This window comes from Siphateles boraxobius, unplaced genomic scaffold, assembly GCF_051911475.1.
Source record: "Siphateles boraxobius isolate OS27281-9 unplaced genomic scaffold, OSU_SipBor_1 130, whole genome shotgun sequence".
NCBI classification, from domain to species: Eukaryota; Metazoa; Chordata; class Actinopteri; order Cypriniformes; family Leuciscidae; genus Siphateles; species Siphateles boraxobius.
In genome coordinates, this window is record NW_027508734.1 from 14,814,932 (window position 1) to 14,835,771 (window position 20,840).

General features: G+C 40.5%; 1 protein-coding gene across 2 annotated transcripts in view; it reads left to right on the top strand.

Moving 5' to 3' along the window:
* The first annotated feature begins 245 nt into the window (after positions 1 to 245).
* The window catches only part of lrrk1 (leucine-rich repeat kinase 1), a 96,935-nt gene continuing 76,340 nt past the window's right edge, over positions 246 to 20,840 (top strand). Inside the window, exons 1-3 of one of the 2 annotated variants that reach the window (XM_077227976.1) lie at positions 246 to 644; positions 2,288 to 2,428; positions 14,947 to 15,113. In XM_077227976.1, the coding sequence (XP_077084091.1) occupies positions 2,356 to 2,428; positions 14,947 to 15,113 (240 nt within the window). In that variant the 5' untranslated portion in view covers positions 246 to 644; positions 2,288 to 2,355. Of the gene's footprint in view, positions 645 to 2,287; positions 2,429 to 5,423; positions 5,446 to 14,946; positions 15,114 to 20,840 lie in introns of those variants that run through there. The other variant, XM_077227977.1, reaches the window with a different exon arrangement.

A 20,840-nucleotide genomic window follows, 5' to 3' on the forward strand; every position in this document is an offset into this window, starting at 1 on the left:
TTTTTATTTAAAATATGTTACTTTTAATAGAATCAGCCTCTCTGACATAAAAGTGCCAGAAACAGAAATGTATGATGTGTCCTCTTTTATATTCTATAGAAAATGTAGTTTGATAATAGCCTACTTCTGAAAACGTCCTTACAAATATAGTGAAACATGCTGGAACTTGATTAGTGAAGACATTTGAAGTGAATGAAATAAACTTGGCAAAACAAGTTTCGCTAAGTATCATGTAAACAGGTTTCATAACAGAAACCGTGAATTCAGGTTGATTGGCCCACTTTTTCCAATGGCAACAACATGTGTCCCAATAAACTCTGAAGTCACCCTACATATGGACAGCCAACGAGAAAATACACCTGTGTCATATTTATTAATGTCTTGATGGAAATGTAAAATTTGTGAGGGACGGGGAAAGTCCCCAGCAGGTTTGAAAACAAGCGCGAGCGTGTGTGTGTGTGCGTGCGTGCGCGCGCAATGAGAAGCAGACTCTCAGCTCCTCAGGAAAGATTGTCCCTCAGATCAGGAAGTAGAAATCTTGTTTCAACCGTGAGCGTCTACGAAACTGATCCAAACCGAAAGCATCTGAGGATCCCCGCTTTATTCCTTGGTCTTACGGGATATATCATGTATTCAACTGTGTGGTAAGTGTACTAAACTACCTTATAATGTTGTTGACTAAACACGGCATGTATTCCTCATCTACACAGTCTGCGTCGCAACGCAACGTAACACGTCTAGTTAGTTTGGTTTGGAACGCTTGCATTAATTCGCGCGTCGTGCGCGTGCAGCCTTTATATTTAGCGCGGCGTGCAGCATTTGCAGTACAGGTGCGGAGGTTGTGTATGTGAGATATTGTAAACTGTAACATTTATTCAACAATTTGAGGAGCCCGAAGCAAGTTGTTACAGATATAAGTAGGTCTGAAGTTTGCTATAGCAGTGATTTTTCTTGTAGCTAGTTTCAAACTCGTGTTAAATTGTTACTGTTCATGAATTGTTTTGTTTCATGATTGTTTTAATGTTTAAATGGGCTGAAAACCCTATTTCCATAGAGACAACTTACCCCGGTGGCTATTTTGTGTCAATATGTCCAGCTGGCCAAAGTGTGCCCTGGATTTTTCCTGGATACCAACAATGGAAATATATAATAATAACTTATATATTTAACATATATATATATATATATATATATATATATATATATATATATATATATATATATATATATATATATATATATTTCTGTAGTCATGTCTTACACGTTTGTGTCCATACTATATTTTCAAAATGATGTTTAAAAATATAGGCTAGCCCCGGCCTCTCCTGCTTAATTAAAAATAAGTTGTAAATGTTAATATCTGGGGTAGGCTACATACACGCCTACCCAATAAAGTACTGTACCATGGTTCATTCGTGATGGAACATTTGACAGTACTTTGATATGGTGCTAAACGTTTACCATGGAATTTTAAAGTGTTTGACATTCCGTGATGTTGCATATGGGACTCATTCTTTCTTTCAAAACATGTAATTGCAAAATGCGAGTCAAAATGTGTCTGGCCGTACCAGCATTTCAGAGGTCACTCATTAAAATTCAATGTAGCCTACTGTAACTCGCCAAAGAAAGCTTGTTTTGTTTGTAACCAAATGACCAATGACCTCAAGCCAAGGAAAAATGAGTCACATCATTAGCTGGCACAACACATCAGCTCTGGAAAAGGGTTTTGCTGGATACATCAGTTTCTTGTTGTGGATTGTAGACTTGTAGAATTATTGTTAGATTGGACAGTTGGTATTTGAATCAGCTGACGTCTAGCTCTTAAAATTGAAAGCAAGATATCAGCAGACTTACTTTAGATTGGACATCTATTAAAAGATGGTTGGCATTAGCATATTATGAGGAACTAAATGAAAATTATGCCACTGTTGTTGCTGTATTTTCATATTTAAATCATTGTAAAACTAACAACTTTAAAACAAATAACTTTACTTTCATATTTTGACCTATTTCCAAAGGAAACAGAATTAGACTTCAAAAGTAAGGGTTCATAAAGACAATTTTGTGTTTTTAAACAACCTTCACCTATGAATAACACCAGTAATGTGTATAATAGAGAGTCATTCTTTTTTATTTGTTGTTCATGTATTGCAACAATGCAATGAATATTCTAAAATGATATATTCTGTTGCACTACATGTTGTCTTGTTCCTTTTCACGTCTATAAGTGTCTCTGAATTTTTTAAGACAAGCAAATTGATGGATGTCTCACAATCTGTTCCTCAAGGGGTATTTCACAAATCTTCAATCAATGATGACGTCCTCAGAATGAAACGGCAGCTTTTAGCCTGAAATATGTCGTCGTACTGGAATGTCAGAGAGACTGCAGATCCAGGCGGCATCACCAGCAGCATGGAGGAGCAAGATGGTAAAAAAAACCTTTCTACATTCAACAGGGTCCGAAATTAATCTCAAACTCTCACAGGACACAGTAAAGTTTGTTTGCTTGTTTATTTATATATACTTTTTTAAATAATTAATGTCTATTTTTATTTTATTTTTAAATTATTATTATCAAATATTGCATTTATTTATTTTGTTTTGATGTATATTATTTAATTTTTTTATTAAATATATGTTTTTATTTTTAAATTATTACATTTTTATTTTATTTATTTATTTATTTATTCATTCATTCATTCATTCATTCATTATTTAGATTATATCTTTAAACCGAAATATTTATTTAAACCGATAATTATTTAATTAATTATTTTGTAGTTTTCCCTGTACATTTCGCACATTTGGCACTTGGTCTGGCAGTGATCTACTTGCAAAAAATAATATTACATTTTTAACGTCTCCAGAACATCACTTAGACAGAGATTCATAGTAGATCCTCTAAATAAACTGTAAAAACAGTGACATTTTTCTCAGTGAAGACATACTGAAGTCAGAGAAACTTCCTCATTGTTTTCCAAATTGCCCGACAGTGCATAAACAGAAGTGTGTCAGTTTGTGGATTTATTCAATTTGTATAATCATACCACTATGAAGGTTAATATTTCCCTCTGAGAGAAACACCAGTTCAGCGACTTTACTGTGTCATGTAAGTGAGAAATTGATATAGTGATACTAAAAGTGAATTCAATTCGGCCTAGTGTACCATGTAAGAAGCAGCATGTATAATTTGTTCCTTTTTAGTTGTTCATTTCACCCCTCTGAAGCCTTAAACAACATCAGTAGTGCAGTTCTGGTTCGAGGAACTTCACAGTCTGAACAGTATATTTAGAAATATGAACTGAAACCCAGCTTTTCTTCAGATAGGTGTTTATAGCATTGCTCGTCATTTCCTCTCACATATACTCAAGTTTGATTGTGGAGGTGGGCTGTATCCTTGCATTTGATTTGCATTATTCAGTATGTGCATTTAGCTCTCACTCTTTAGTCAAATCTGGATACTGATTAATATTGGGTTGACCACAGATTCATATAGAGAAATAACTTCCCTTCCCTCTTGCAGTGACATCTCTTCTCTTCTCTGATGACACAATGATAAATAAAATTATATAATAGGATATTTATTTATGGTGAATGTGGAAAATAGTCATAATAAAGAATGAGTGGGTCCAAACATTTGACATTGATAAATATATATTGCACATATTTGTATTAGTTTTGGCTGCTTAGCCTGGGCTAGCATGACTAATGTATAAATCACACACAAAAAAATATTATAGTAGATGTTTCACAGTAACATATTTCTCCCAGAGCAGTGACAAAAATGTCTTCAACACTTATTTTAGATATTTAACCTGTTTAAATTGCATTTATAAATGTAGTCACATGTGCCTCAACTTTTTACTGGCATTCAGCCAATTCAAAATGTAACATTAATTTAGCAGTCCGATGAACTTTATTCCTTTTTGGCCATCCCGACAGTTGTAATATACATTGCCTTCTTGCAAAAGTTGCTGCCTTATGTTAAACTACTTCAAATTACTTTTTTTTCCACATTAATCTATACTTCATACACCATAATGACAAAGCAAAAAATAAAGATTTGTGACAACTTTGCAAATTTATTAAAAAGGAAAAATTTTATTGAGTACATTGGATAAGTATTCAAACTCTCAACTCAGTATTTAGTTAAAGCACCTCACAGACTCAAGTCTTTTTGGCTATGATGCGAAAAGCTTTGCACATCCGCATTTGGCGATTTTCTGCCATTATTCTCCTTAGATCCTCTCGAGCTCTGTCAGGTTGGATATCACAACCAGAGTGACAATTAGCTTCTTGGTCATCAAGAACCAAGTCGTTTCCATCAATTGCTCAGTTTGGCCAGGAGGCCAGCTCTAGGAAGAGTGTTTTTTTCAAACTTCTTCCATTAAGGATTATGGAGTCGTTTTTTGTAGTCTTCCCAAATTTGTGCCTTGATATAATACTGTCTCTGAGCTCTACAGACAGTTCTTTTGGCCTCATGGCTTGGTTTTTGCTGTGATATGCATTTTCAGACATTTTATTGAGAGGTGTGTACCTTTACAAATCATACCCATTCAATTCGCCACAGATTAACTCCACTCAAAGTGCAGTAATATCTACAAGTGAAATTGGAAAGTGTCCCAGAAAAGGGTATGAATCTCAGTTTTTTTAATTTTTAAATTTTTAAATTGGCCAAGTTGTCGCAAATCTGATTTTTGCTTTGTTATTATGGTGTATGGAGTGTAGATTGATGTAGATTTTTTTTTTTAAGTAATTTAACAATGCGGCAACATAAAATGTGAAAAATAAATTGAAGGGGTGTGAATACTTTCACAACCCACAGTATATAATTTCTGGGTTGCACTGCGTTGCATTCTGCCGGAAAACAGATGAAGTAAGCATCCCATAAAAAAAACAGTCAATATCCCCCCAGAGGTGAAATCTCATGCAAAAGGTGTCGGGTTTCCTTTTCCCTGCCGGCTCAGCATCAGCAACACCGTTGCCATTAGCAACAGTGACTTTGCGTGCATCCATCTGTGTGTGTTAGAGCAGCGTGGCTCATGTCTGAGTCCCGTCACATATCTGTGTGTGATTGAGTGTGTCGTCTGAGCAGCGCTGGTCTTGTGTGATGGTAACACATGCTGTAGAAAGATGCCAATGCGCTAATCTGGCTTAGCGCGGCTTGAGCTAGCTGCAAACGCAATCTGAGGTCCTCTTGGGAGGGACAGAGACACAGCAGCAGGCCAGGGTGGGTTGGGTTTCACTCTTTAATGTGTTTGCAGTGTAAGCTAACCTTGCCATTAAGGACAGCATGGAGGGAGGGGACGGGATTCTCGTTCTGTGAAGCATCTTTCTGCTCTATAGTGAGGTTTAAGCTCCAGGTACTGGACGTACATCAAGCTTGTGGATTTGTGACGGACAGTAATGAGATGTTTGCCGGATAGATCCGTGCAGAATGATAAGGTACGTGTAGCTGACAGCGCTCAGCGTGTTTGGATTGTGGATGTCTTGGTTCTTTCCTGCGTTTCAGGTCAGTGTTCATAGTGGGAATTGGGTTTAACGAGAAGTGATAGTGTGGTGAACCTTTCATTGACTCTTTATACCTTCACATTTTTTCTTTGTCTTTGTTATCATCCTCAGACTTTCTTTTCGTTGTCTGATTTGTCATATGGTTTGAGTGGTCTGGATAGATTGTGCTTGTCTTAGTAGAAGCTGGTAGTCTTATACTTAGCGGCAGCCAACTTTAAACGTTTTCTATAGTTTAAGGGGATGAAGTGGTAATAAAATATGGTGAAAGTTATGAAAAAGTTAAATTTATAGGCCTTTGATCTAATCAGCAGATGTTGAGTAAGTGTTAACACTTCATTTATATGTAAATGAGTGTTTAGGGGTTTCTGTCATTAATTACTCACCCATGTCGTTCCAAACCCGCAAGACTTTCATTCATCTGAGGAACACAAATGAAGTTCCACTGTAGTCACATGGATCACTTATGAGGACTTTACTATCTTTCTGGGGCTTGAAAGAGGTAGTTGCCAAGCTGTCAATGGAGGGACAGAAAGCTCTTCGATTTCATCAAAAAGATCTTCATTTGTGTTCTGAAGATGAACAAAAGTCGACATGAGGGTTAGTAATTAATGACAGAATTTAAATTTTTGGGTCAACTATCCCTTTAATGTGTCTTTTCTAGAGCTTATTTTAATTTAAGAGGTTTGCATTATCATATCTAGAGTTGTATATTGATATTTTTCAGAGTTGAATATTGATAAATTTAACATATCTTGATATTTGTGTATTTGCATAAATTATATGCAGACAGTATATGACATCATTAATATATATTATTGAGAGCAGCCATTGTAGATTCAAAATATTTAATACATTTTCTCCACATTTCTTTTTTCTAAATGAGCACAAAGATAACGTTTATTTATATGCATGGAATATTTACCAAAATACAGCATATTGTTATATAAAACATTTTAATACATTAAACATGCCATTTTGAGACTTTCGTTAACATTTCAGGGTGATACAAATGAATAATTGCATCAGATTTTAAATCGATTCATTGAAACGGACAATTTGAAATGAATTACATTGTAAAGAGTCAAACTCACCAATTTTTTTTTTGCTGAAATGTAAATTGGATATGCTATTAAAACACCTTTTGATTTCATATAGCCAGCAAAATCATTGCAACTGTATTGTGAATATTCAACCTTTTGCTCAGCCCATTGTTGACAGTGAGCTCTCTTAATTTTTGTCTTTACACACATAGATTAATTAAGATCATTTTTATCTTTTACACACATATCTATTGTTCTATCGGTTTATTTGATCATTCTGTCTGTATGTCATTCATTCAATCATTCTGTCTCTCTATCTGTTCGTCGTTATATCATTCTGTTTATCGTTCTGTTGATATATCTGTCTGTCGTTCTATCGTTCTATCATTCAAACGTTTTGTCTGTCATTCTATAATTCGATAAGTCTGTCTGTCTGTCTATCTATCTATCACTTTATTTATCATTCTATGATTCTGTCTATCGCTCTATCATTGTCTGTCTGTCTATCTATCTGTATGTCTACCTGTCTGCCTGTCTATCTATCATTCTATCTGCCTATCCATATTTATGTCTGTTGCAGTGTTGTTATTAACTAAAGCTATAAAAAAGATTTTGGTAATTGAAATAAAAAATAAAGTATAAATATTAGATAAAAACATAAACTTACAAAAAATCTTTTTTAATTTATTATTAAAATCAGTATTGAAATAAAAGTGTATTCTTAGTCCACAATTCTCCCACTTTGTCTACAATCTTGGATGAACTTTTTCACTGGGCTTTTTGTGATGTGTTTTTATTTTTGTGAAGTTATTCATTTTCATTTACAGTCATTGATTTAAGGTGACACGAGCGAATTTGGAGTTGCAACAAGTTGAACTGTTCATGCTCATCTTTCCTTCACATTAGGAGCATCATAAATACCTTCAAATCTGTCTATGTTGTCAGCTTGGTGGTTTCAGAACGAAGATATTGTCTTGGCTTTGGTTTCTCCTCCAGGTTGATTTGGTCTGGGCGATACGTGATCTGAGACCGTATTGATGCAGGCTGGATTTGTTCTAATGGTTACCCTCCCTCAGGCTTTCTCCGGCCTCTCATCATCAGAAAAATGTTCTCAATTATTCATATGAGTCTCTTCTATTAAAGCACACAGCCATACCGGCACTTACCTGCAGGTCTGGCTCCTTTACATCAAAGCAGACCTGATGTTAATGGAGCAGCGTCTGCCACTGGCCACATTCACCAGATAAATGTTAAAGGGCTCGATGGAGTAATGTGAATAATAGGAGGGAGTGACTGATTTGACCTTCACTGGCCTCTTGGATTGATATCATAAAACTCCCATTTCTGGCTGATGATCTACGCAGAGATATTAAAATAAATTATTAAAGGTGTAGTTTACCCCAATAAAAATCTATCGTTCTGTCTATCTGCCTGTCCAACATTCTGTCTATCGTTCTGTCCATGCCCTGTCTCTCTGCCTGTCTCTCTGCCTGTCCATCGTTCTGTCCATCATTCTGTCTATCGTTCTGTCCATCGCTCGGTCTTACTGCCAGTCTCTCTGCCTGACTCTCTGCCTGACTCTCTGCCTGACTCTCTGCCTGACTCTCTGCCTGACTCTCTGCCTGACTCTCTGCCTGACTCTCTGCCTGTCTCTCTGCCTGTCTCTCTGCCTGTCCATCGTTCTGTCCTTCGCTCTGTCTATCTGCTGTCTATCGTTTTGTCTATCTGCCTGTCCTTCGCTCTGTCTATATCTGCTGTCTATCGTTTTGTTTCTCTCTGCCTGTCCATCGCTCTGTCTTTCTGCTGTCGATCGTTCCTTCCATCGTTCTATCTCTCTGCCTGTCCGTCGTTCTGTCTATCTGCTGTCTATTGTTCTGTCCATCACTCTGTCTATCTGCCTGTCCATCGTTCTGAATATCTGCTGTCTAGCGTTCTGTCCATCGTTCTGTCCATCGCTCTGTCTATCTGCTGTCTATCTGCCTGTCCATCGTTCTGTCCATCTGCTGTCTAGCGTTCTGTCTATCACTCTATCTATCTGCCTGTCCATCGTTCTGTCTATCTGCTGTCCAGCGTTCTGTCTATCTGCTGTCCAGCGTTCTGTCCATCGTTCTGTCCATCGCTCTGTCTATCTGCTGTCTATCGTTTTGTCTATCTGCCTGTCCATCGCTCTGTCCATCTGCTGTCTATCGTTTTGTCTATCTGCCTGTCTCTCTGCCTGTCCGTCGTTCTGTCTATCTGCTGTCTATCATTCTGTCCATCGTTCTGTCTCTCTGCTGTCTATCGTTCTGTTCCTCTCTGCCTGTCCATCACTCTTTCTATCTGCTGTCCATCGTTCTGTCCATCGTTCTATCTCTCTGCCTGTCCGTCGTTCTGTCCATCACTCTGTCTATCTGCCTGTCCATCGTTCTGTCTATCTGCTGTCTAGCGTTCTGTCCAACGTTCTGTCTCTCTGCCTGTCCGTCGTTCTGTCTCTCTGCCTGTCCGTCGTTCTGTCTCTCTGCCTGTCCGTCGTTCTGTCTCTCTGCCTGTCCGTCGTTCTCTCTGCCTGTCCGTCGTTCTGTCTGTCTGCCTGTCCGTCCGTCGTTCTGTCTGTCTGCCTGTCCGTCGTTCTGTCTCTCTGCCTGTCCGTCGTTCTGTCTCTCTGCCTGTCCATCACTCTGTCTCTCTGCTGTCTATCATTCTGTCCATCGTTCTGTCTCTCTCTGCCTGTCCGTCGTTCTGTCTATCTGCTGTCTATCGTTCTGTTTCTCTCTGCCTGTCCATCACTCTTTCTATCTGCTGTCGATCGTTCTGTCCATCGTTCTGTCTCTCTGCCTGTCCGTCGTTCTGTCCATCACTCTGTCTATCTGCCTGTCCATCGTTCTGTCTATCTGCTGTCTAGCGTTCTGTCCATCGTTCTGTCTCTCTGCTGTCTATCGTTCTGTTTCTCTCTGCCTGTCCATCACTCTTTCTATCTGCTGTCGATCGTTCTGTCCATCGTTCTGTCTCTCTGCCTGTCCGTCGTTCTGTCCATCACTCTGTCTATCTGCCTGTCCATCGTTCTGTCTATCTGCTGTCTATCATTCTGTCCATCGTTCTGTCTCTCTGCTGTCTATCGTTCTGTTTCTCTCTGCCTGTCCATCACTCTTTCTATCTGCTGTCGATCGTTCTGTCCATCGTTCTGTCTCTCTGCCTGTCCGTCGTTCTGTCCATCACTCTGTCTATCTGCCTGTCCATCGTTCTGTCTATCTGCTGTCTAGCGTTCTGTCCATCGTTCTGTCTCTCTGCCTCTCCATCGTTCTCTCTATCTGCTGACTATCGTTCTGTCCATCTCTCTGTCTATCTGCTGTCTATCGTTCTGTCCATCTCTCTATTGTTCTGTCCATCTCTCTGTCCATCGTTCTGTCTATCTGCTGTCTATCGTTCTGTCTATCTGCTGTCTATCGTTCTGTCCATCTCTCAGTCTATCGTTCTGTCTATCTGCCTGTCCATCGTTCTGTCTATCTGCCTGTCTCTCTGCCTGTCCATCGCTCTGTCCATCTGCCTGTCCATCTGCCTGTCCATCGCTCTGTCTATCTGCCTGTCTATCTGCCTGTCCGTCGTTCTGACTCTCTGCCTGTCCGTCGTTCTGTCTATCTGCTGTCTATCTGCTGTCTATCGTTCTGTCTATCTGCCTGTCCATCGTTCTGTCTATCTGCCTGTCTCTCTGCCTGTCCGTCATTCTGTCTCTCTGCCTGTCCGTCATTCTGTCTCTCTGCCTGTCCGTCGTTCTGACTCTCTGCCTGTCCGTCGTTCCGTCTATCTGCTGTCTATCTGCTGTCTATCGTTCTGTCTATCTGCCTGTCCATCGTTCTGTCTATCTGCCTGTCTCTCTGCCTGTCTATTGTTCTGTCTATCTGCCTGTCCGTCGTTCTGTCTCTCTGCCTGTCCGTTGTTCTGTCTCTCTGCCTGTCCATCGTTCTGTCTATCTGCTGTCTATCGTTCTGTCCAACGTTCTGTCTCTCTGCCTGTCCGTCGTTCTTTCTCTCTGCCTGTCCGTCGTTCTGTCTCTCTGCCTGTCCGTCGTTCTGTCTCTCTGCCTGTCCGTCGTTCTGTCTATCTGTCTGTCTCTCTGCCTGTCTGTCGTTCTGTCTCTCTGCCTGTCCGTCGTTCTGTCTCTCTGCCTGTCCATCGCTCTGTCTATCTGCCTGTCTCTCTGCCTGTCTATTGTTCTGTCTATCTGCCTGTCCGTCGTTCTGTCTCTCTGCCTGTCCGTCGTTCTGTCTATCTGCCTGTCCATCGTTCTGTCTCTCTGCCTGTCTATCGTTCTGTCCATCGTTCTGTCCATCGTTCTGTCTATCTGCTGTCTATCGTTCTGTCTATCTGCTGTCTATCGTTCTGTCTATCTGCTGTCTATCGTTCTGTCCATCTCTGTCTATCTGCTGTCTATCGTTCTGTCCATCTCTCTGTCTATCGTTCTGTCTATCTGCCTGTCCATCGTGCTGTTTATCTGCCTGTCTCTCTGCCTGTCCATCACTCTGTCTATCTGCCTGTCTCTCTGCCTGTCTATTGTTCTGTCTATCTGCCTGTCCGTCGTTCTGTCTCTCTGCCTGTCCGTCTTTCTCTCTCTGCCTGTCCGTCGTTCTGTCTCTCTGCCTGTCTCTCTGCCTGTCCGTCGTTCTGTCTATCGTTCTGTCTATCTGCTGTCAATCGTTCTGTCTATCTGCTGTCTATCGTTCTGTCCATCTCTCTGTCTATCTACTGTCTAACGTTCTGTCCATCTCTCTGTCTATCGTTCTGTCTATCTGCCTGTCCATCGTTCTGTCTCTCTGCCTGTCCATCGCTCTGTCTCTCTGCCTGTCCATCGCTCTGTCTATCTGCCTGTCCATCGCTCTGTCTATCTGGCTGTCTATCTGCCTGTCCTGCCTGTCTCTCTGCCTGTCCATCGCTCTGTCTATCTGCCTGTCCATCGCTCTGTCTATCTGCCTGTCTATCTGCCTGTCCGTCGTTCTGTCTATCTGCCTGTCTCTCTGCCTGTCTGTCGTTCTGTCTCTCTGCCTGTCCGTCGTTCTGTCTCTCTGCCTGTCCATCGCTCTGTCTATCTGCCTGTCTCTCTGCCTGTCTATTGTTCTGTCTATCTGCCTGTCCGTCGTTCTGTCTCTCTGCCTGTCCGTCGTTCTGTCTATCTGCCTGTCCATCGTTCTGTCTCTCTGCCTGTCTATCGTTCTGTCCATCGTTCTGTCTATCGTTCTGTCCATCGTTCTGTCTATCTGCTGTCTATCGTTCTGTCTATCTGCTGTCTATCGTTCTGTCTATCTGCTGTCTATCGTTCTGTCCATCTCTGTCTATCTGCTGTCTATCGTTCTGTCCATCTCTCTGTCTATCGTTCTGTCTATCTGCCTGTCCATCGTGCTGTTTATCTGCCTGTCTCTCTGCCTGTCCATCACTCTGTCTATCTGCCTGTCTCTCTGCCTGTCTATTGTTCTGTCTATCTGCCTGTCCGTCGTTCTGTCTCTCTGCCTGTCCGTCTTTCTCTCTCTGCCTGTCTGTCGTTCTGTCTCTCTGCCTGTCTCTCTGCCTGTCCGTCGTTCTGTCTATCGTTCTGTCTATCTGCTGTCAATCGTTATGTCTATCTGCTGTCTATCGTTCGGTCCATCTCTCTGTCTATCTACTGTCTAACGTTCTGTCCATCTCTCTGTCTATCGTTCTGTCTATCTGCCTGTCCATCGTTCTGTCTATCTGCCGGTCTCTCTGCCTGTCCATCGCTCTGTCTATCTGCCTGTCCATCGCTCTGTCTATCTGCCTGTCCATCGCTCTGTCTATCTGGCTGTCTATCTGCCTGTCCTGCCTGTCTCTCTGCCTGTCCATCGCTCTGTCTATCTGCCTGTCCATCGCTCTGTCTATCTGCCTGTCTATCTGCCTGTCCGTCGTTCTGTCTCTCTGCCTGTCCGTCGTTCTATCTGCCTGTCCATCGTTCTGTCTCTCTGCCTCTCCATCGTTCTGTCTATCTGCTGTCTATCGTTCTGTCTATCGTTCTGTCCATCGTTCTGTCTATCTGCTGTCTATCGTTCTGTGTATCTGCTGTCTATCATTCTGTCCATCTCTGTCTATCTGCTGTCTATCGTTCTGTCCATCTCTCTGTCTATCGTTCTGTCTGTCTGCCTGTCCATCGTTCTATCTATCTGCCTGTCCATCGCGCTGTCTATCTGCCTGTCTCTCTGCCTGTCCATCACTCTGTCTATCTGCCTGTCTCTCTGCCTGTCTATTGTTCTGTCTATCTGCCTGTCCGTCGTTCTGTCTCTCTGCCTGTCCGTCGTTCTGTCTCTCTGCCTGTCCGTCGTTCTGTCCATCTGCCTGTCCGTCGTTCTGTCTCTCTGCCTGTCTCTCTGCCTGTCCGTCGTTCTGTCTATCGTTCTGTCTATCTGCTGTCTATCGTTCTGTCTATCTACTGTCTATCGTTCTGTCCATCTCTCTATCTATCGTTCTGTCTATCTGCCTGTCCATCGTTCTGTCTATCTGCCTGTCTCTCTGCCTGTCCATCGCTCTGTCTATCTGCCTGTCCGTCGTTCTGACTCTCTGCCTGTCCGTCGTTCTGTCTATCTGCTGTCTATCTGCTGTCTATCGTTCTGTCTATCTGCCTGTCCATCGTTCTGTCTATCTGCCTGTCCGTCGTTCTGTCTATCTGCCTGTCCATCGTTCTGTCTCTTTGCCTGTCCGTCGTTCTGACTCTTTACCTGTCCGTCGTTCTGTTTCTCTGCCTGTCCGTCGTTCTGTCTATCTGCTGTCTATCGTTCTGTCTATCTGCCTGTCCATCGTTCTGTCTATCTGCCTGTCTCTCTTCCTGTCTATTGTTCTGTCTATCTGCCTGTCCGTCGTTCTGTCTCTCTGCCTGTCCGTCGTTCTGTCTCTCTGCCTGTCCGTCGTTCTGTCTATCTGCTGTCTATCGTTCTGTCCATCGTTCTGTCTCTCTGCCTGTCCGTCGTTCTGTCTCTCTGCCTGTCCGTCGTTATGTCTCTCTGCCTGTCCATCGCTCTGTCTATCTGCCTGTCTCTCTGCCTGTCTATTGTTTTGTCTATCTGCCTGTCCGTCGTTCTGTCTCTCTGCCTGTCCGTCGTTCTGTCTCTCTGCCTGTCCGTCGTTCTGTCTCTCTGCCTGTCCGTCTGTCCGTTGTTCTGTCTCTCTGCCTGTCCGTCGTTCTGTCTATCTGCTGTCTATCGTTCTGTCCATCGTTCTGTCTCTCTGCCTGTCCGTCGTTCTGTCTCTCTGCCTGTCCGTCGTTATGTCTCTCTGCCTGTCCATCGCTCTGTCTATCTGCCTGTCTCTCTGCCTGTCTATTGTTTTGTCTATCTGCCTGTCCGTCGTTCTGTCTCTCTGCCTGTCCGTCGTTCTGTCTCTCTGCCTGTCCGTCGTTCTGTCTCTCTGCCTGTCCGTCGTTCTGTCTCTCTGCCTCTCCATCGTTCTGTCTATCTGCTGTCTATCGTTCCATCCATCGTTCTGTCTATCGTTCTGTCCATCTCTGTCTATCTGCTGTCTATCGTTCTGTCCATCTCTCTGTCTATCGTTCTGTCTATCTGCCTGTCCATCGTTCTGTCTATCTGCCTGTCCATCGCGCTGTCTATCTGCCTGTCTCTCTGCCTGTCCATCACTCTGTCCATTGTCTGTCTATCTGCCTGTCTCTGTCTGTCTATCATTCTATCATTCAAACGGTTTGTCTATCGTTCTATTTGTCTGGATCTATCATTCTGTCTTTCTGCATGTCTATTGTTCTATCATTCTGTCTATCTGCATGTCTATTGTTCTATTACTCAAATGTTCTGTCTATCGTTCCATCTATCTAGTTCATTTTAAATGTAGTGTGACAAATAGATTTTTCAAAGTACAAATATTTCATTTAGTTTGTAAAACAATACAAGGTGGCAAACCTACATGCATAATAATTACAAAAGAATGATTAAAATGCCTTTAAAAAGCTTTAAATAGAGTTTAGCAATAGTATGTCAAACCACAGATCATGTTAACTTCCCAAAAATATTTCATGCAAACTACCAATATTCATGCCTTTTTCACTTTAAGTGTGTTTTGTGTCCAGACTGTTGCTTTTGTTGTTTGCTATTAGAGCTGCATGCATGTAATATGCATATGTACTCGTGAGCATCACTATCTTCTTCCCAATCTCACTCACCCAGAGAGTAGGTGCTCTTTACATCAAAGGTGAACGTGGAAAAGCACGACTCCGCAAATACACCCTCACCAGTCCGGGGGGAAAGGCATGTGAATTCTTTATGAGGCTGACCTGATTCCTGGCTGCTCCCTCTCCTCCTGTATCTGGGGCTCATTTCCCATCGTGTCATCTTTGCTTTAGCATGAGCGTGTGCTAAGATTCCTTCTCTTTTACTGAATCTACGGGTTGTTTGTGGTGGCTATGCCCCAATCGCAGGCGTTCCGGAGATGGGAGCCAAGCAGTCAGCGGTTGGCAGCCATTCCTTGAGTCAGTCGCCCACTCTGAAGAACATCCAAGAGGCCTATACTGATGGAGAGGACCAGAGGGCACGCGAGCTAATCCGTCTTTCCTGCGAGAATAACAGCGGAGAGGGACCGGATGGGGTGAGTTTGATCATTTTCTCACTTGTTTAGAAACTGCAAATAGTTAATAATAAACTATGCCATGTTTTTTTTTGAGAGCAGAAATTTGTTTCTTACACGTTTCATTTATTTCTGAAATGAGCATCACAGTACGTTTATTAGTTTTATGTTAAAACCACAGTTTTTACATAGTTTTTTTACCCATTATTTTTTTAATTACTCAAATATGGTTTTCGGCATGAAAATAGGCAAAGAAGTAGGCAAACAAACTATTGTATAATTCATGAAATACTGAAAAGCAACATTCTAATGTTGCTAATCATACTTATCAACTTACAGTTCACTCATTACAAGGACATTGATGTGCAGCAAACTGGGGGTTGTGAGTAAAACTCACCACTGAGATGCTATGTTAGGTTGTTCTGGGTGGTTGGCAGTGTGGTGCTTTCTTGTAAACAAGCAAAAAAAAACACTTCAGTTCTTCTCAACAAGTTCCTTTAGCTCAGACAGTAGAGAGCAAGAAGTCATCAAGGGTTTTGATTCTCAGGGAATTCATGACCTGAAAAAATTTGTAACTTGTCTTGAATGCAATGTAAGTTGCTTTTGATAAAAGCGTCTGCCAAATGTATAAATGTAAATTGCATGATTTTATGTATCAGTCTGGATCAGAAACGATGCACGATGAGTTAATCGCCAAAGTTTAATACTGAGGATTTGGGTTTTTTATTCTATTTTTATTAATAAACCTAAATTTGAGCAATGGTCCAGTATCCGGCTTGGCTTAGCATAAGACTGTGTTAGCTTTTCTGATCTGCGTGCACTAAAAACATGCTTCTAGTGAAACCCTTGATACGTCTTACATAGACACACAATACAGTACTAAAAGAAAAGAGCCTATTAACAAATATTAAACATCACAGCTTTTTTTTTACACTTGCTTCTTAGTTTTCACCTCGAGGTTCAATGTGTGAAATACACTGCACACATTAATTATGTGCTTTCAAAACGTGCCATAGACCTCCTACTCAAAACACTTCAATTGCATGTGTTTACAGTCTGTGAGGCTTGCTGATAAGCAGGTATTTCTGATGGTAGATGGATGTGTTTTTAACATTAAAACATGTTTTGGCCTGTAAATCTGCTCTAGTCTAGCCTGGAATACCAGACCTACATCAAGATGTTAGGTCTGGGAACTCTCCATTGGCATTCCTCAATCCGAGGGGCGGGATAATCGGTTGTCTTTCGAATTCCCTCTGCACACAATAGGATAGCGCTACAACCAACCAGAGCAACGAAGAAGGTGAAGTAGTCAGAGCGACGGAGTCAGAACTTTTGTTCTTGTTTCAAAGAAAAGTTTAACTTCAAATCCTCCAGAGTCGCGGCCAAAGCCCGAATCGAAAGGCTGCTGTTCGCCAGCAGCATCAGCCATTCTTTGTTTTCAAGTAGCAGTGAACCGTCGCAACTCTGTCGTCATTATGTAAAGCCCGCCCGCCGACTCTATACACGATCTGATTGGCCTGACCAGTTTTTGGTTTTTCAAGCTCTAAAGTCAACGGAGAGTTGCTAGACTACACTGGCTGCAAAATAATTTTTGCTGCCGCTAGGGTGCGTCTAGATTTCTAGGCTAGCTCTAGTCGTCTGTTTGGGCATAACAATCAAACTAAAACGGTGATTTGAAAAGCAGCAAAAAAAAGAAGTTCAAGTCATTTGGATTTGACAAGGCATGCATTAGAAGTACAGGTGAAATGTATTGATTTTCTAAGTTACAATACTTCCTCCTATCATAGCTTAATATGCAGAAATAACTAAGTAAATCATTTGCATGTTGATTTCCCTGAAATATGTACACACTGACAATGAACTGTTTGTTTAAAACACCTGACATGTTACCTTCTGGCTCAACCAATGGCGTGAGTTCAGAATATTCTATTTCAAATGCAGCCATTATGTTAGTTTGATAAAACAAATCCATGTGATATGTTTTTATTTTTTTTATGGTTAGCAGTTACCTATCAATCATTGAGAACACCTGAACAACCACCTTCTTAGCAAGCAAAACACATTTGCAATTTTTTTGCAGTACCACAGACATCTTAATGTCAAATGTAGACTAATTTATATTAATTCACCCTATTCCATGCTTAAACATGAAACTAAAATGGTCCTAAAAAGATTTTTTTTATAGAAATACTTTTATTATTCCTTCTCTTATGACGTCAATTTGATGGCTTGGGTTGAATATCCTTAAAGGGGTGGTATAATGCCAAAACCTGATGTCACTAACCCGGGAGGAATGTTGTGTAGTCCCTACCAGCCGTTTGTTGTAGTCCTTAAAAAACGATTTCTTTAAAAGCAAATGTCTTCCTTTGCTTTGAACTTTGAGCATTGTAACTTTGCAGATGTTGTTTATGCTCAAACAGCAACATTACACACTAACTAAAGTTAGAAAAGTGAAATCATAATCAACCACCCCTTTAACTTAACTTATGAGCGAGGGATGGAGGTGCGCTAAAGTTAAACCCTGCCCTCTATTCAATATACCGTTTCACTTGGAAATACTTCACAACACCGAAGTAAAGTCGGTTGCAACTTCCGGTTCACGGGGACTTTAAGGAGCACAACTGATGATAATAATTACAAATGTTCCTTATGCAGCAATTTAGCATATTAGAAATGATTTCTGAAGGATAATGTGACACTGAAGACTGGAAATTGGTAATAATATTTCACAATATTACTCTTTCTACTGTATTTTTAATCTAATAAATGCAGCCTGTGTGAGCATAAGAGACTTCAGTTAAAAACATTTTTAAAAGTTTTACCGACCCTAATTGAATAGTTTTGTATAATATCAAGGAAATGTAATTACTCTCTGCATATTAAGTGTTGAATATAATGCATTGCTTACAATATTGGTATTTGTTTGTATAAGAATAAGAAATACCTCATGCTGTATGGGAAGAGATGTACAGTAATTGTTAATTATGGGCTGTATATGTCTGCGTTCCCATGAGAAGGAGGGGGCAAACTGGACGCCCAATATACATAAGTGTGTGTGTGTTCATGGACACAAAGTACTGTGGTTCTACTCCAAGAACCTTTAAAGGACATCAGCAATCTTGGTTGAATTTACTGGATTTCAAGGACTTGAAAGCGTAGAGCTTGCATCTGTGAGGCCTTTAGAAGGATCTTGGATCTTAGGACATTTACATCATGCGTAAATCAAGAAAGATGAACTTATGTCTGTGGTAAACAACAGGTGTATAAAAAACTGATGACTTGGCTGCCCCTTTGGATACTGTTACATCAGGTTATGCTAGTACCGCTGCTAGCCATTTTGGTGCCCTAGGCATAATTGCTTTATGATTTATGCTTTATGCGCGGAATCCAACGGCGTGGGCGAAGGTATAATGCGTTTGTCTTTTCAACGCTCCAGTGAAGTTCACCTTATTTATTTCAATATTACTTTAGCTCTATGCTTAATCTGACTCCAATTTCAAATGATAATCAAATTTAGATTGTGTTTCTTATTAGCAAATAATCATAAATATTGATTGATTTAATTTAGATCTTTGATTATTCTGGGTATCCCATTCTTTCAATTATTCGTTCATTAAAGGAGCCGGTATCGCTTTGAGACGTCACGTCGCGAATGTGCTCTCACGATCACAAACTAGCCAGTTCTGAAATAGTCAGAGGATGCAGAGCAAACTATTTTACCCTTAAGCGGTCGCTCTCTGCTTACTCATAACAAAAGTTGTAATTTTTTTAATAGTCGCGAGCTGCAACTTGCCAAGTCAGTGATAGACAGAAATCAGAAAGTCTCCTTAATGTTGTGATCCATGCTCCATTCATTAGTGCCTTCAGTTTGATCTATCCTGGAAGAGATTTGAGGTAACACCAGACTCCACATTAATCCATACTAGAAAAAAATCTGAATATTTGTCAGGTAAAAATGTATCATGCCAATTCCACAAGTAAATGATCAAAAGTCAATTCAGAAATAATAAATACATAACATAAATTGCTCAAAGATTACTTTAGGAGTAAGAAATGCATTCCTGGCAGAGACACACAGTGGTGTGTGAGTGTGTTTCGAGTGTAAGCCTCGGGAAGACACTGACACAGCACTGCATGGGGGTTTTCTGGTTACAGGTTCCCAAAGACTGCTCTGCCACTTACCCTTATATACCCAGACCAGAACAAAAGGCTTGTATAAATATTAGTTTGAGTTGTTTTGTGTCTATTCATGTACCCCAGGGGGTAACCCCTGGTTTCGGGGGAGAGGGGATAATTATCAGATATCTTGAAGAGACACGACCCAAAGAGGAGAACTGGATTCTCCTAAGTTTTCAATCTTTCTCATAATACCAATGACTGCAATGAAATTAAGACCATTTTACCAATCGCACTGAGACATTTAAAATGATACCAAACATGAAAAGGAAAAACAATAGATTCACAAGATACATCATATGTGAAATATAGACATTCTCTGTGAACTTTTAGTGACTTGAATCAGGGGGAAAGGAAGGGAGGAGGGAGAGGGGGATGCAGAGATGGTACTTATAAAGCACATATTAATGCGTTATTCTGCATGACCAGATTCTACATCCTTTAATCCTACCCAATACCTACACTTAACAATGACCTTGTTAACTATTAATAAACAGTAATTAGGAGTTTATTGAGGCAAGATTTGTAGTTAATAGTGAGAATTGGACCCTATTCTAAAGTGTGACCATACATCAGTACTCCCGATGCCTAGAATCCCAGAGCTGAGGTCAAGAAACCCAGAACTGACTACACCTTTGTTTGAAAGTGTGATCTCTTGTATTTTACACTTTAATTGGGGAGTTTTATTTTCCTTTACATCTATTATAAGAAAAAAATGTAACCAATTAAAATACATTTAATTGATTTTAAAAAAGCTGCCTACCAAAGCTTTGACTTTTAGTATTTTAGGACTTGCACAGAGAAGTCTTCTGACCAAGTATTTTAAAATGCTTATCATTTAGGCCAGACCCGACCTACTTTACCTAACCTGTGAATAAAAGAAAGTTCAAAGTACACACCGCAAAACAATGGTAATGTTTTTTATGGTACTAAAAAAAACTGGTTTTAGTCTGTGATTTAAAAAAGAAAGGCAGAAAACATTTATCATAAGGGTTTGTTCACAGTAAGGTGATTACAGATGAGATTCCAGCATGTGGTCAGATGTTGCGCAGTGATACTCCTCTGTAAATGCTGTTACAGGTCTCTAATGAGGTCACGGGTGATTGATGGTGTGACTGTAATGGCTCCTAACCAGCCAGCAGTTAACAAACACACATCTGATCCTCCGCTTCTGCCTCCACGCTCATCGCATTTGTCCTGCGCATTCAGTGTTTTATTGAGCTCAATTGTCTTGGAGATGAGAAATTTGTGTATATATAATATTTCAATATTTCTGTTACCCTAAAACACTTGACCTACGCTCAGAATGAAATGCTTCATATGTTTAGTGTAATGCTATTTAAAAAAAAATATATATATATATATTTTAAACATTATCATTTGATTTTATTATTAATTCAGCAGACACATTTTTCCAAAGCAACTTCGAAATGACAAAAAGGTTTTACACAAAATTGGAGAAAAAATGCAAATAAAAAACGCTTTGTATTCCCTATATAACAAAGCATTTTTTGTATTTTTACTCCAATTTTGTGTAAAATCTTTTTAACTAAGATTATCAAATGACTTAGA